This window comes from Oncorhynchus clarkii, chromosome 26 (genome assembly GCF_045791955.1).
Source record: "Oncorhynchus clarkii lewisi isolate Uvic-CL-2024 chromosome 26, UVic_Ocla_1.0, whole genome shotgun sequence".
In the NCBI taxonomy this organism is placed as follows: domain Eukaryota; kingdom Metazoa; phylum Chordata; class Actinopteri; order Salmoniformes; family Salmonidae; genus Oncorhynchus; species Oncorhynchus clarkii.
The window spans coordinates 28,670,002-28,687,051 of NC_092172.1; the positions used below are offsets into that span (position 1 = coordinate 28,670,002).

Genomic DNA, 17,050 nt, shown 5'->3' on the forward strand with positions numbered 1-17,050 from the left:
CACTGAGGCTTTATTTCCCAGACCCTTTAGACAGTCATACTCATCAGAACACTGAGGCTTTATTTCCCAGACCCTTTAGACAGTCATACTCATCAGAACACTGAGGCTTTATTTCCCAGACCCTTTAGACAGTCATACTCATCAGAACACTGAGGCTTTATTTCCCAGACCCTTTAGACAGTCATACTCATCAGAACACTGAGGCTTTATTTCCCAGACCCTTTAGACAGTCATACTCATCAGAACACTTGGTAGTGGCCATTCCATCAGTCCTCTTAGTTATGAGGGCCCAGCAGGGTTCTCCTTCTCCAATGACCATCTACTTCTGGGCCACTACTCCGGGCCTGCGTTGGTCTCTTTGGCTCAGGACTCATCTCACCCTCTTCTGCACTACTCCAGGCCTGTGTTGGTCATTTTGGTCAGGACTCATCTCACCCTCTGTCAGGTTTCCAAAGTGGAGGTGGTCAGAAGAACTTGGTACGACACTCTCCAACAGAGGTCCTTCCAACTCTCTCTCCTGAAGTCTTTGACCACCACGAAATCACCTGGGTTGAAATAGTGCTCAGCTCCACCTGCCAAGTTCGGCAAAGACACCTTCACCCGGGGGAAAAGTCTCTTAACCTCTAGCGTCGAGCAATCCCGTATCCGGGAGCGTAATCATAGCCTCAAGCTCATTACCATAACGCAACGTTTCCTATTCATGAAAATCGCAAATGAAATGAAATAAATATATTGAAACACAAGCTTAGCCTTTTGTTAACAACACTGTCATCTCAGATTTTCAAAATATGCTTTAACCAAAGCTACACAAGCATTTGTGTAAGAGTATTGATAGCCTAGCATAGCATTAAGCCTAGCATTCAGCAGGCAACATTTTCACAAAAACAAGAAAAGCATTCAAATAAAATGATTTACCTTTGAAGAACTTCGGATGTTTTCAATGACGAGACTCTCAGTTAGATAGCAAATGTTCATTTTTTCCAAAAATATTATTTGTGTAAGAGAAATAGCTCTGTTTTGTTCATCACGTTTGGCTAAGAAAACAAAACGAAAATGCAGTCACTTACAACGCCAAACTTTTTTCCAAATTAGCTCCATAATATCGACAGAAACATGGCAAACGTTTAGAATCAATCCTCACGGTGTTTTTCACAATTCTATTCGATTAAAAATCATTCCTGGCAGTCGGTTTCTCATCAGAGCCAAACGGAAAAATACTGCAGCTGGAGATTATGCAATAATTGCGACGGAGGACACCAAGCGACCACCTGGTAAATGTAGTCTCTTATGGTCAATCTTCCAATGATATGCCTACAAATATGTCACAATGCTGCAGACACCTTGGGGAAAACGTGGAAAAGGTAAGCTGACTCCTAGCTCCTCCACAGCCATATAAGGAGTCATTGCCATGAGGCGGTTTCAAAAAATGCGGCACTTCCTGATTGTATTTTTATCTGTTTTTTTTTGTAACATCAGTTCTGTGGCACTCACAGACAATATCTTTGCAGTTTTGGAAACGTCAGAGTGTTTTCTTTCCAAAGCTGTCAATTATATGCATAGTCGAGCATCTTTTCATGACAAAATATCTTGTTTAAAACGGGAACGTTTTTCATCCAAAAATTAAAAGAGCGCCCCCTATATCGAAGAAGTGAAGAACACTGTTAACCTGTTGCGTCGACCAAACCCGGATCCGGGATTCTATTTACAGACCTAAGCTCATTACCATAACGCAACGTTAACTATTCATGAAAATCGCAAATGAAATGAAATAAATATGCCATCTCTCAAGCTTAGCCTTTTGTAAACAACACTGTCATCTCAGATTTTCAAAATATGCTTCTCAACCATAGGAAAACAATAATTTGTGTAAAAGTGGCTAGCTAGCGTAGCATTTAGCGTTAGCATTAGCGTTAGCATCCAGCACGCAAGATTTCAACAAAAACATAAAAGCCTTCAAATAAAATCATTTACCTTTGAAGAACTTCGGATGTTTTCAATGAGGAGACTCTCAGTTAGATAGCAGATGCTCAGTTTTTCCAAAAAAGATTCTTTGTGAATTCGAAATAGCTCCGTTTTCTACATCACATTTGGCTACCAAAAAAAAAAAGAAAATTCAGTCCTCAAAACGCGAACTTTTTTCCAAATTAACTCCCTAATATCGACTGAAAACATGGCAAACGTTGTTTAGAATCAATCCTCAAGGTGTTTTTCACATATCTCTTCAATGATATATCGTTCGTGGAAGCATGGTTTCTCCCCTCAATCAAATGGAAAAGTACAAGCAGCTGGCGTTTGCGCACCGAATTCCACGCAGGACACCAGGCGGACACTTGGAAAATGTAGTCTCTTATGGTCAATCTTCCAATGATATGCCTACAAATACGTCACAATGCTGCTAACACCTTGGGGAAACGACAGAAAGTGTAGGCTCATTCCTTGTGCAATCACAGCCATATAAGGAGACAATGGAAAACAGAGCTTCAGAGATTCTGCTCATTTCCTGCTTGACGCATCATCTTGGTTTCGCCTGTAGAATGAGTTCTGGGGCACTTACAGACAATATCTTTGCAGATTCTGAAACTTCAGAGTGTTTTCTTTCAAAAACTGTCAAGAATATGCATAGTCGAGCATCTTTTCGTGACAAAATATCGCGCTTAAAACGGGAACGTTTTTTATCCAAAAATGAAATAGCGCCCCTAGAGATCCAACAGGTTAAGGGTGACACAATTCTCAACCATGTCTTCCTCCATTCCTTGCAGGGACACCCTGTTCTTGAGAAAAGGTGTATTAGTCATCCTCATGGGATGGCCAGTCAGCACCTCGTGTGGAGAGAGACCAGTGACTGTGTGGGATCTGCCTCTCATTCTCAGTGCCAATGGAAGCACCTTTACCCATGTCAGGCTTGCTTCACCAATTAGTTTAAACAATTTTGTTTTCAGAGTTTGGTTCAACATTGTTAGTCATGCAAATCAAACATTGTACAACCCCACCACCAGAGAAATGTCCTGCAAGCACAGTAAAAACCTACTGTACACCAATATCAGCCCCCTGCACCTCTCTGATTCAGAGGGGTTGGGTTAAATGCGGAGGACACATTTCAGTTGAATGCATTCAGTTGTACAACTGACTAGGTATCCACCTTTCCCTTATTTATTCATTTATTTACATGATCCACCATCCCTCTTTTTGACATATGGTCTTGATCATGTGACAATTTGGCAAGGAATTGGAAAGTACAACGGGGCATGGCTGGTCTGCTCCACTCATCCAGCCATACACCCGAGGCGTCCTTCTCTGATGCATCAGCCGTTGCCTGCAGAGTCATTAACAGAGAAAGGGTTAGTGGAAGTGGGAACTGCTGCCATGTGAAGGAGGGGGAAACAGAAGAGGAATCAGCCAATTTAGCTGCGCGGTCAGCGTTAGTGTTCCCCAGACGAATGTTGTCATTAGAGGAAGAATGCGCCTGACTCTTGATTACAGAAACAGAGGAGTGAAGCTGGACCACCTCTAAGAGAGATGAAACAAGATTACTGTGTGCAATCTGTTTTTCAGACGAGGTCAAAAACCCTCTATTCCTCTACAATGTTCCAAAATCATGCACAACACCAAACTCAGATCTACAATCAGTGTAAATGTTAACAGAGCATTCCTTTCCCAAAATATAAGCTCTGGTCAAGCCAAATAGTTCTGCTGCCAGGGCAGATTCGTGTGAGGGGAGTCGAGGACTTTCCACAGGTTCCAAAACAGTCACAACAGCATAACCAACTAATTGATTCCCTTTTTCGTTTCTCTGGGCAGACCCATCTACAAAAAAACTAAAAGTCTGGATTGTCTAATGGGGTATCTCTCAAGTCCAACCTAGAGCTACAGTCAGCTTCAATAGCTAAATCACAGTCATGGTCTTCACCGGTTTCTGCTGCGGGGAGAAGAGTTGAAGGGTTAAGAATGTTCTGATAGTCTAGCAGTCTCGCAGGCATCAAATGAGCCATTTTTGCCTGTTTAATAATTGCCTCCACCACATAGGGCACATGTACGGTTAGAAGAGACATTGCCACAATATCAGAACATCTCTCCAGTCCAGACCACTGCTTCACTCGCCTCTATTTTTCTCCCATAAATATAATCCTGCAGAGATTGAATTTACTAATTGCCTCTGATCTACCAGTGGAGAGGGCATAACATGTTTAGGCAAAGCTTTAATTGCCTCTGAACTATCTTTGGAGAGGGCGTGACCCTCAGAAGTAATGTCATGACCCAAATATTTAACCGGCATAATTTCATTTTACTGGGGGAAACTTTATGACCATTTTCTGACCCCAAAAAATCAACAATGCCTGAGTGTCCTCGTGACATATCTCCTCTGATTGTGAGCAAACCAACAAATGGTCAACATACTGAACCAAAACCCTCCCTCCAGGATCAACAAAAGAAGAGAAGAGAAAAGAAAGAAAGAAAGAATGAGCTAAAATGAGCTAAAAAACAAACTACCTGGAGGCACCTGGGATAAAATGGTAACAGTGTTATGGACCAGGGGTGCTCTAGCATGTACAGCATTGTTTACTATTCTAAGGTCTTGCACACAACGATATTCGCCAGATGGTTTAATAACAGGTCAAATTGGTGTGTTACAGGGCGAATTCGAGAACCAGAGCGCCTCTTTCAACTAATGCACTATGGGAATGATACCCTATTGGGCTTCTTTGCTAAGCGGGTACTGAGCTTTGTAAGATCTGTGGGTGCTTTTTGGAATGACCATATAGTATAAAGAGTACTACAGTATGTCTGTGTGTTTCCCCCACAGGGCTCTGTCTTTTCTGGGTATGAGTATGTGTCTGGCTCTGATGTTCATCTCCTCCTGGTATTATGCCATCGTGGCCATGTGCATAGCTGGCATGATCTACAAGTACATTGAGTACCAGGGGTATGTCTGGACTCTTACCCGTCTCATATCATAATTGTATATCATTGGATCACTGTATGAGTTAGCTATTTAGGCCAGAGTATATATTCTGATGCTGTCACTCTCTCTGTCTCTCTCTCAGAGCGGAGAAGGAGTGGGGAGATGGGATACGAGGTTTGTCCCTCAGTGCTGCGCGCTACTCTCTGCTACGGCTGGAGCATGGACCACCTCACACTAAAAACTGGAGGTGAACATCCTTCCTTGTCCATAGTCTTAGATATCCGGTATCTCCAACTTCAGATATGCATAACTACCTCTTCCTCTTCATACATTCTGTACTTTCTAACACTACAGTTTTTACTGTTGTTTTGTAGTTGTTTATTAGTACTTCCAGGTAGATTCTCATGTTCTTTGTCTCTCTTGCCCCTCCACTCTCCAGGCCCCAGGTCCTGGTGCTGTTGAAGCTGGATGAGGACCTCCATGTGAAGTATCCCCGTCTGTTGACCTTTGTCTCCCAGCTGAAGGCAGGGAAGGGCCTGACCATAGTGGGCTCTGTCATCCAGGGACAGTTCCTGGACAGCTACGGAGAAACACAGGCCTCTGAACAGGTAGGGATAGAGCTGTAACTTATTTCTCCGATAGCCTAATGTGTGTACAAGGAAAATACATTTTGCCGTACTGTAGCTTTATTGAATCAGTTCAAGATTGTTTGAAGGCTGTTACCTTCCTCGGTAACACAGTCCTTCCTAGGTCATACAGTCCACATTATAAAGCTATAAGAAAGAGATCAAATTTCTGTTGTCTCCTCTGTGCCAATAAGAATAAGTGAGTTTATTACCAGCTTCATAATTACCTGCATTGTCTGCTCAACCTCGTCAGGCCGTAAAGAACATGATGGAGATCGAGCGGGTGAAGGGTTTCTGCCAGGTGGTTGTGGCATCCAAGGTGAGGGAGGGCATTGCCCACCTGATCCAGTCATGTGGCCTGGGGGGCATGAAGCACAACACAGTGGTGATGGGATGGCCCTACGGCTGGAGGCAAAGTGAAGACCCCCGCGCATGGAAGACATTCATTCGTAAGACTCTGATTTACTGTAAACTAGCCTGGTCCTACACATGGATCTGACCCGTTCCCATAATAATATCCCAAACCATAACCTCATCCCAGTTTCCCCATGAGAGCATTGGCCATCTCTATGTTTCTATTGGTTTGGTGGACTGTCCTTCAGCCTGTATAGTATTTGAAACATTACATGCTGACTCTTTAGTTAACTGATAGCATCAGCATTGAACTGTATTACATTACATATTACACAAAGTTAACATATTTACCTCTCTGTGCCCCTCCCCACAGACACAGTCCGCTGTACCACAGCAGCCCACCTGGCTCTGATGGTGCCCAAGAATGTTTCCTTCTACCCCAGCAACCACGAACGCTTCACAGACGGCACCATCGATGTGTGGTGGATCGTCCATGACGGAGGAATGCTCATGCTGCTACCTTTCCTGCTCAAACAGCACAAGGTAAAGTCCCGCGCACATCAATGCAGAAACTCTGGGAGCATTTACTGTTTGGCCACCATGACTTGTGAGAGACTAAAGAAGAATGGATGTGTTGTTCAGAAAAGGATCTATATTTACATTTTAGCAGACGCTCTTATCCAGAGGGACTTACAGGAGCAATTAGGGTGTTAAGTGCCTTGCTCAATGGCACATTTGCACATCGGCTCTTAACTGCTAGACTACTCCATTCTTACCATGGTGTGTATTTCAGGTTTGGAGGAAGTGTAAGATGCGTATCTTCACTGTGGCCCAGATGGATGACAACAGTATTCAGATGAAGAAGGACCTGGCTACGTTCCTGTACCAGCTGAGAATAGAGGCAGAGGTGGAGGTGGTGGAAATGGTGTGAGATGTTCTTCCTTAAAGCTAATTATGTAATGATGGTGGAGACGGTGAGAGATGAACCTCCTTAAATCTAATTATGTAATGATGGTGGAGACAGTGAGAGATGAACCTCCTTAAATCTAATTATGTCATTATGGTGGAGACGGTGAGAGATGAACCTCCTTAAATCTAATTATGTCATTATGGTGGAGACAGTGAGAGATGAACCTCCTTAAATCTAATTATGTCATTATGGTGGAGACGGTGAGAGATGAACCTCCTTAAATCTAATTATGTAATGATGGTGGAGACGGTGAGAGATGAACCTCCTTAAATCGAATGATGTCATTATGGTGGAGAAGGAGAGAGAAGTCCCTCATACCAGGAGTCAAACATGCAATCCAACTAAGAGTTTCACTTCTCTCCCCTTAGTGTATTCAAAGGTCAGATATTTACATACATCCATGTTAATAATTTCAGCATGACAGCGACATCTCGGCCTACACGTATGAGAGGACTCTGATGATGGAGCAGAGATCTCAGATGCTTAGACAGATGAGGCTGTCCAGCGCAGAGAGAGAAAGAGAGGTACATATTACACATCAACAAACATCCACAGAATTACACCTGTCAGACCAAACATACATAACAATAGTTGTTATGTGAAGGACATATTGAGCTGGTTTCCCAGACTCAGATGTCTTCTCCTGCATTTAAGCATGCTCAGTTGGAGAATCTACATTGAAAGTGTGATTTATCCCAGTAGTAGGTTTAATCTGGGGCTGGGAACCAATACTCTACATGACCAAAAGTATGTGGACACCTGCTCGTCAAACATTTCATTGCAAAATCATGGGCATTAATATGGAGTTGGTCCCCCCTTTGCTGCTGTAACAGTCTCCACTCTTCTGGCAAGGCTTTCCACTAAATGATGGAACATTGCTGCGGAGACTTGCTTCCATTCAGCCACGAGCATTAGTTAGGTCAGGCACTGATGTTGGGCGATTAGGCCTGGCGTTCCAATTCATCCCAAAGGTGTTCGATGGGGTTGAGGTCAGGACTCTATACAGGCCAGTTCTTCCACACCGATCTCAACAAACCATTTCTGTAAGGACTTGCTTTGTCATGCTGAAACAGGAAAGGGCCTTCCCCAAACTGTTGCCACAATGTTGGAAGCACAGAATTATTTAGAATGTCATTGTATGCTGTAGCATTAATATTTCCCTTCACTGGAACTAAGGGGCCCAGCCCAAACCATGAAAAGCAACCCCAGACCATTATTCCTCCTCCAACAAACTTTACAGTTGGGTCAGGTAGCATTCTCATTGGCATCCGCCAAACCCAGATTCGTCCGTTGGACTGCCAGATGGGGGAGCGTGATTCATCACTCCAGAGAACGTGTTTCCACTGCTCCAGATTGCAATGGCGGTGAGCTTTACACCACTCCAGCCGATGCTCGACATTGCGCATGGTGATCTTAGGCTTGTGTGCTGCTGCTCGGCCATGGAAACCCATTTCATGAAGCTCCCGACAGAGTTATTGTGCTGACGTTGCTTCCAGAAGTAGTTTGGAACTCGGTAGTGAGAGTTGCAACCGAGGACGGCGGTCCCATTCTGTGAGCTTGTGTGACATACCACTTCGCGGCTAAGTCGTTATTTCTCCTAGACGTTTCCACTTCACAATAACACCACTTTCAGTTGACCGGGGCAGCTCTAGCAGGGCGGATTAACTTGTTGCAAAGGTGGCATCCTATGACGGTAAGGTCATTCTACTGCCGTCTATGTAGATTGCATGGCTGTGTGCTCGATTATACAACTGTCCACAACGGGTGTGGCTGAAATAGCCAAATCCACTCATTTGAAGGGGTGTTCACATACTTCTGTATATTTAGTGTATCTACACTAGCATTAAATTAAGCAATGTATGGCCATGCATTTCAAGTCACTCTAGTATGGACATTAGGACATTGTATGCCCTGCACTCTGCCCCCTATAGGCCCAGCTGGTAAAGGACAGACACTCTCTGATCCGTATGGGCAGCCTGTACTCAGACGAGGAGGAGGAGGTGGTGGAGCCTGTAGCTGATAAGAACCAGATGACCTGGACCAAGGAGAAGTACGAGGCAGAGAGGAGGAACAGGAACAACGCACCAGAGAACTTCAGAGAACTCATGAGCCTCAAACCGTGAGTCAATTGTTGTTGGTCTATTGGAAGGCCAGGAGTTTTTCTTGAGACGTGATCTGACAAGGAAAACCCCCAGGCCTTTCACGTGGTTAGGAAAATCTCCATCCGGTCCCATCTGAGGTATTCCACTCTTGCTAGTCTTACTTCTTCACTCTCTCCTCCTCATCTCCTCTCTCTCTTTTTTCTGCCTCTTTCATCTTGCAGACAGAGAAGGGTTCATCCTTTGAGTGATGTGTTATTCTGATCAGTCTGTCTGTAAATTCCTGTGAGTAATATGTTAATCTAATCACTCTGTCTGTAAATTCCTTTTAATTAGATGTTATTCTGATCACTCTGTCTGTAGATTCCTGTGAGTAATATGTTAATCTGATCACTCTGTCTGTAAATTACTTTTAGTGATATGTTATTCTGATCACTCTGAGTCTGTAAATTCCATGCAATGGATTGGATGGCGGGGTGGGGTGTGCTTTGGTATGTGGACTGCACTTGATGTCTTTCTGCTTAATGACTGAGTTGGTTCATGCTGTCCACTGTTGGATATCTGAACATTATTCCACTGCATTGTTAAAGGGATAGTTCACCCAAATTACAAAATGACATTGGATTTCTTACCCTGTACGCAGTCTATGTACAAGGTATGACAGCAATCCATGCTTTGGTATAGTTTCCTTGGCACCGTTTCCACATACTAACATTTTAGCAGTTGTGGCACAAATCCCATTAAAATCATGGGACCAATATTCAAATTTTTTTGCGCATCATGTTCAAAACTTCTATAAGGTACTTTTTTGAGGATGAAAATCAATTGTAGATACTTTCGGATGATATGGACACAAGTGAAAAATTATAATATCGGTCCCATGACGTGACCATGTGGAAACAGAGCCAGGGAAACTGGATTGCTGTCATTCGTTGTCCATAGACTACATACGGGGTAAGGAAACCAATGTGTAATTTGGGTGAACTATCCCTTTAAATAATTGAATGTTCTGGATTGCATTTGTAACATCTGTATGTGGTTGTGTCCCAGGGACCAGTCCAATGTGCGGCGGATGCACACAGCAGTGAAGCTGAACGAGGTGATTGTCAACAAGTCCCATGATGCTCGCCTGGTGCTGCTCAACATGCCGGGGCCGCCACGCAACACAGACGGAGATGAGAACTGTATCCTTCACTAACAGCCGCTCTCATTGTACTGGACAACACTGGTCTTAGAGGTCTGTGTGGTACAATATTAAATTTTTTAGGACAATGTTTTAGGGCTCATTATGGGGTTAGGGAGTGTAATTTGGGGATTGTCATTTGGGGTTGAGTGTAGCATGAGTTGTGTAAAAGGTGAAAGAATGAGTAGGAGTAGATGGCCAGACAGCATACATGAAAGATTTGGCAATGTGACCCGAGATGAAAGACTACTGGCTTTTAAGCTGAACATCAAATCTGTTGCGTACACAGATTTGCAGATGTAATCGCAGGTGCAGTGATGCAGAGTTGCTGGTTATAACAGTGCTTAACTCTGGCCCAGATATGGAGTTTTTGGAGGTGCTGACGGAAGGTCTGGAGAGAGTGCTGCTGGTGAGAGGAGGAGGACGAGAGGTCATCACTATCTACTCCTGACCTATCAGAAACCACTCGGGTCACAGGTCACGACACTGCCTCGACAGGAGACATTCCACCCCGATCACCGGGGGCACTGCAGCACCGGCAGCAGCATCCAGCCAATCCTCAACATACAGTACATACCAACTGTGCCAATTAATGATGGAATTAAGAGGACTTTTATTGTGTTATTTGAGGACCACAGAAAGCAATAATAATTTGCCTGGCATTTCTACGGAAAGTATTGCCTTCCATGAGGACAGTAGCCTTTAAAGATTACATGCTATAATTCCCTCATGAATCCCTTATTGCCAAGGCAACTAAAGCTTGGGTCATTCACAAACCTATTTCTGCAATTGGAGACCATTAACAACTGCTACTTTTACACATACATCCATCAAACATGAACTTTCTATGTCGACTGAGTCAGTATTTTTGTGTTGTTTGCAGAAAATAAAATATGGTGGGCTTTCCCTCATCAAGGATTAACTTGCCAGATAGCACAGTCTTGGGTGGTCCTTATGAAGGCATCTGTGTAGAGTGCCAATGTTAGTTATTTTTTCACAACCTTTTTATGGTTGGTGGAATAATAACTTTTGTTATTTATTTTCTTATTTATTTTCTCAACCTTCCCCCGATGAGGATAAGATTTTTCGTATTGTAGATAATGAAATGCCAGTTGGGGTATTTAAACAGATGGCACAGAGAGTGCTTGTAAATGTAAATGTGGATTCCAGAGATTGTTTTGAAGCATTATTTTACTGGATTATTATTTGTAATTGTTGAAAGAGAAGAGGTTTTAATTCATTGACAATTATACATTACATTTAATCTGCTATTTCTGTACAAAATACATTATTATAGGCATGAAGACGACTTACAGGGCCACCTGAACAGAGTAGCATATGCACACATTTCCTTTTCTTTCCTGTAGACTGCAAGAGCTGTAAAGGTGAAGAGTATTTATCTGAATTTACCAATAAAATCATGATTCATTTCCCTATTCAACCAGGATTGAACTATCTTGACTTCAGATATATCAATGTGTTCATAAAATAAGATGGTAGAAAAACAGAAAACTCAAAGCATTATTTACTTAAGAGAAAGGCTAAATAAATACGATATAACCTATGAATACAGAATACAACATTCCTGAGATGACTGTAGGAGGCATTACAGTATATTAACATGTTACATACTGTTTCACTGTACACCCTTGTGAGGAAATGTTACACTAATGTTAATTTTAAGATGAAATTGTCTTTCTATGAAATTGTTTCATTGTGAAACTCAAGTTTGTCTGATGGACATCAAGGTCTGTGTCCTCAGAGAAATAAAGATAGTTTGTAAATTCCTCAGTATGACCTTGTGGCCTTGATTGTATCATTAAACAAACATAACACAGATATATTTTTAGAATGAGATATGTAAAAAGAGTTGTTACATTAAACTCAATGTAATATAGTATAAAGTGCGTGCAGAGCATTGTGTAAATAATACAACTCATTCAAGGTCAAAATGACCAACAACAAAAAAATTAGGTAAAGTTCTTTGTAGGGAAGATCACATGTAAGCAAGTGACACAGTAAACACGTTCAAGCTAGGCTTTTTACTGTCGGAGAAACATGTTTGTAGTGGATAGTGTATTGTAATACAACATTAGTAGTACTACTAAATAGGTTCCGGTACTCATTTTGGGTGCAAGTACTGTTTATATTTAGGTGCAGGAGCTCCACTATACTTTTGAGCAAATATTCTATAAGAGTAAAACAAGCTCAAGCAGTAGTGAACTTGAGGTGCCGGTACTCAGCTCCAGTGGGCTCCTGCGCAAGTCAAGCACTGCTAGTTTAGTAACACTAAGGGCTAAATTCAGATCCGTGCTTGTCGACATCCGGTTGTTTTGGCAGTGTTGAAGGTGGAGTTAGAGCTACTACTTATGTTACATTATCGTGGACATTGGATGCAATGAAACCACACCGACTTTATATCCAACAAATCCCATGCAGCCGAGTTAGTTCATGTAGCCACATTACAAGTTCAAACACTCTAATGCGTAATGGTCTATTGTCTACATAGACTAATAAATCCCGCCATCCAAATTAAAATGAAAATATGCATTTCATAATATCTATTGTCGATAGAGCCTGCACTTTCTATTGTCGTTTTGAACATCTAATGTGTAGGGATAATAAGGAAGGGAGTGGTTGGTGACACAAGCAGCCACACACTTATTTGTCAGTTCACACTGCAGCTACACCTCCAATACTGCCAAAACATCTGCCAAAACATCTGCTATCAGGATATCGGTCAACCTGGGTTACCGCTGGATCTGATTGCATTGAGGCCATATTTTAGTCTTAATGGTCCATCAGGACACAGAGGCAGGAGATTAGTATAACCATGGTCCAGACCAGACTCCTGGGGACCACCAGTTCACTGTGGCCCTTGGAGTACATCTGCTCCATCTTTGTCGTCTGGTGGTCAGGTCGCCTGAGTACCAGTCTGCAGGGGTTCTGAACCCCAGTCAAGTTGATCTGAGCTTCACTGGGGAGAGTTCCTTTCGCTTTCTGCCTGTCACGCTCCTGGGGGAGGGATAGAGGGAAGGAGGGAGGGAGAGAGAAGGTTACACTGTGTTATGATGCTGTGACAGTGACTCTACTGAACAAGAAAACACAAGTGGGATTTTCCATGCACTACACACGGCTCTTTTTCCAGTTTTCAGTTCCCTTCATACCACAAAGTACTCAGATGGACATTCAGTCCCAGACAGAGATGCCTTTCATTCCTGTCATTCCGTAGATGTTACTACTGCAGGTGTTTTTGATGTCTTTGATACAATACTCACACTGTAGCATTGAGCCTTTATAACGAGCAAAAACACAGAGCTTTTGTTCATTTAGCACTCACTTTCTCGACCTCCTTGAACACACGTAGGAAGTTGTGTCTGAGGACCCCGGACAACTCGTTCTCTGTCCAGTGTCTCTTCAGCAGCTCCTGGATCAGAGCGGGATACTTGGACACATCCTCTAATCCAAGAGGAAACCTTCAGACAGTAGAACATAACAGGCTATGTATTACTCAAACCCTCAGGCCACTTAAAATGCAGCTGCTATCTGTTACCAGTCTGCTTAAAAAGTGAGTCATTCTGATAGCATTCAAGCTGGAGCATAACATGGCTGTATTAATGAACTAACGTTGAATGTGCTGCTGTTACTCTGAGGTAAAAGTTCTTACTTAGAAGCTCCATCAAAGTCCCCTCCTATTCCTATTGACTCAGATCCAACCACCTTCCTAATGTGGGTAAAATGGTCTGCAAAAAGTAAGAGGAATATCAGAAGATAAGATAAATCATGTGTACACATGTTATTGATGTTCTTGATACTGGTCTTCTAAACACGTCTTGATTGATAACAAGGCAGCCAATGTTGCGCTTAATTGTTTGATGCCAATAAACACTAAACAAAGGCAACTGCTCACCAGCCACAATGGAGATATTGGCTTGGCCATGGCAAGCCACAAACCCACTGTGCAGATTAACCATGATGAGTCCTCCGTTCTCCTTCTGAAACAACAACACACCCAGAAGAGAACATTAAAAAAACATTCCACACTTCCATTGACCTTCCAGCCATGTAGATACAGTGCCTTCAGAATGTATTCACACCCCTTGACTGTTTCTGCATTTTGTTGTGTTACAGCCCAAATTTAAAATGGATTAAATCGAGATTTTGTTTCACTAGCCTACACATAATACCTCATAATATCAAAGTGGAATTATGTTTTTAGACATTTTTACAAATTAAATAAAAAATGACAAGCTGAAATGTCTTGAGTCAATAAGTATTCAACCCCTTTATTATGGCGAGCCTAAATAATTTCAGGAGTAAAAATGTGCTTAATAAGTCACATTATGAGTTGCATGGACTCACTTGGATCGCAAAACTTGTGTTTAGCATTATTTTTGAATGACTATTTCATCTCTGTACAACACATACAATTATCTGTAAGGTCCCTCGGTCGAGCTGTGAATTTCTAACACCGATTCAACAAAGCCTCACAAAGAAGGGCATCTATTGGTACAGTGCCTTGCGAAAGTATTCGGCCCCCTTGAACTTTGCGACCTTTTGCCACATTTCAGGCTTCAACATAAAGATATAAAACTGTATTTTTTTGTGAAGAATCAACAACAAGTGGGACACAATCATGAAGTGGAACGACATTTATTGGATATTTCAAACTTTTTTAACAAATCAAAAACTGAAAAATTGGGCGTGCAAAATTATTCAGCCCCTTTACTTTCAGTGCAGCAAACTCTCTCCAGAAGTTCAGTGAGGATCTCTGAATGATCCAATGTTGACCTAAATGACTAATGATGATAAATACAATCCACCTGTGTGTAATCAAGTCTCCGTATAAATGCACCTGCACTGTGATAGTCTCAGAGGTCCGTTAAAAGCGCAGAGAGCATCATGAAGAACAAGGAACACACCAGGCAGGCCCGAGATACTGTTGTGAAGAAGTTTAAAGCCGGATTTGGATACAAAAAGATTTCCCAAGCTTTAAACATCCCAAGGAGCACTGTGCAAGCGATAATATTGAAATGGAAGGAGTATCAGACCACTGCAAATCTACCAAGACCTGGCCGTCCCTCTAAACTTTCAGCTCATACAAGGAGAAGACTGATCGGAGATGCAGCCAAGAGGCCCATGATCACTCTGGATGAACTGCAGAGATCTACAGCTGAGGTGGGAGACTCTGTCCATAGGACAACAATCAGTCGTATATTGCACAAATCTGGCCTTTATGGAAGAGTGGCAAGAAGAAAGCCATTTCTTAAAGATATCCATAAAAAGTGTCGTTTAAAGTTTGCCACAAGCCACCTGGGAGACACACCAAACATGTGGAAGAAGGTGCTCTGGTCAGATGAAACCAAAATTGAACTTTTTGGCAACAATGCAAAACGTTATGTTTGGCGTAAAAGCAACACAGCTGAACACACCATCCCCACTGTCAAACATGGTGGTGGCAGCATCATGGTTTGGGCCTGCTTTTCTTCAGCAGGGACAGGGAAGATGGTTAAAATTGATGGGAAGATGGATGGAGCCAAATACAGGACCATTCTGGAAGAAAACCTGATGTCTGCAAAAGACCTGAGACTGGGATGGAGATTTGTCTTCCAACAAGACAATGATCCAAAACATAAAGCAAAATCTACAATGGAATGGTTCAAAAATAAACATATCCAGGTGTTAGAATGGCCAAGTCAAAGTCCAGACCTGAATCCAATCGAGAATCTGTGGAAAGAACTGAAAACTGCTGTTCACAAATGCTCTCCATCCAACCTCACTGAGCTCGAGCTGTTTTGCAAGGAGGAATGGGAAAAAATGTCAGTCTCTCGATGTGCAAAACTGATAGAGACATACCCCAAACGACTTACAGCTGTAATCGCAGCAAAAGGTGGCGCTACAAAGTATTAACTTAAGGGGGCTGAATAATTTTGCACGCCCAATTTTTCAGTTTTTGATTTGTTAAAAAAGTTTGAAATATCCAATAAATGTTGTTCCACTTCATGATTGTGTCCCACTTGTTGTTGATTCTTCACAACAAAATACAGTTTTATATCTTTATGTTTGAAGCCTGAAATGTGGCAAAAGGTTGCAAAGTTCAAGGGGGCCGAATACTTTCGCAAGGCACTGTAGATAGGTTTTTAAAAAAGGCAGACATTTAATAACCCTTTGAGCATGCTAAAGATATTAATTACACGTTGGATGGTGTATCAATACACCCAGTCACTAAAAAGATACAGGCGTCCTTCCTAACTCAGTTGCCGGAGAGGAAGGAAACCACTCACGGATTTCACCATGAGGCCAATGTTCACTTTAAAACAGTTACAGAGTTGAATGGTTGTGATAGGAGAAAACTGAGGATGGATCGAGAACATTGTAGTTACTCCACAATACTAACCTATGTGACAGAGTGAAGAAGGAAAAATATTCTAAAACATGCATCCTGTTTGCAATACGGCACTAAAGTAAAACAGCAAAAAAATGTGGCAAAGAATACAAAGCGTTATATTTGGGGCAAATCCAAAACGACATATCATATATCACTTGTCAGTCTTCATATTTTCAAGCATGGTGGTAGCTGCATCATGTTATGGGTATGCTTGTCATCGGCAAGGACTATGGAGTTTTTTTTTATGAAAAGAAACGGAATAGAGCTAAGCACAGGCAAAATCATAGAGGAAAACTCGGTTCAGTCGGCTTTCCAACAGACATCGGGAAACAAATTCACCTTTCAGCAGGACAATAACTTAAAACACAAGGCCAAAATATACTGGAGTTTCTTACCAAACGACATTGAGTGTTCCTGAGTAGTCTGGTTACAGTGTTGACTTAAATTGGCTTGACAATCTATGGCAAGACTTGAAAAGGGCTGTCTAGCAATGATCAACAACCAACTTCACAGAGTTTGAAGAATTTAAA

General features: G+C 42.2%; 2 protein-coding genes across 3 annotated transcripts in view; one reads left to right on the forward strand and one right to left on the reverse strand.

Moving 5' to 3' along the window:
• Positions 1-11,919, forward strand: part of LOC139384457 (solute carrier family 12 member 4-like) — a 40,347-nt gene extending 28,428 nt beyond the window's left edge. For both annotated transcript variants that reach the window (XM_071129228.1, XM_071129229.1), the window contains exons 15-24: positions 4,802-4,921; positions 5,043-5,147; positions 5,340-5,508; positions 5,780-5,975; positions 6,254-6,423; positions 6,674-6,805; positions 7,267-7,374; positions 8,782-8,969; positions 10,000-10,133; positions 10,492-11,919. In XM_071129228.1, coding sequence (XP_070985329.1) covers positions 4,802-4,921; positions 5,043-5,147; positions 5,340-5,508; positions 5,780-5,975; positions 6,254-6,423; positions 6,674-6,805; positions 7,267-7,374; positions 8,782-8,969; positions 10,000-10,133; positions 10,492-10,583 — 1,414 coding nt within the window. In that variant the 3' untranslated portion in view covers positions 10,584-11,919. The remainder of the gene's footprint in view (positions 1-4,801; positions 4,922-5,042; positions 5,148-5,339; positions 5,509-5,779; positions 5,976-6,253; positions 6,424-6,673; positions 6,806-7,266; positions 7,375-8,781; positions 8,970-9,999; positions 10,134-10,491) is intronic.
• Positions 11,306-17,050, reverse strand: part of LOC139384460 (dipeptidase 2-like) — a 22,760-nt gene continuing 17,015 nt past the window's right edge. Inside the window, exons 8-11 of the mRNA XM_071129232.1 lie at positions 14,043-14,127; positions 13,800-13,875; positions 13,473-13,608; positions 11,306-13,147 (exon numbers count right to left, since the gene is read on the reverse strand). Of these exons, the coding sequence (XP_070985333.1) occupies positions 12,923-13,147; positions 13,473-13,608; positions 13,800-13,875; positions 14,043-14,127 (522 nt within the window). The 3' untranslated portion in view covers positions 11,306-12,922. The remainder of the gene's footprint in view (positions 13,148-13,472; positions 13,609-13,799; positions 13,876-14,042; positions 14,128-17,050) is intronic.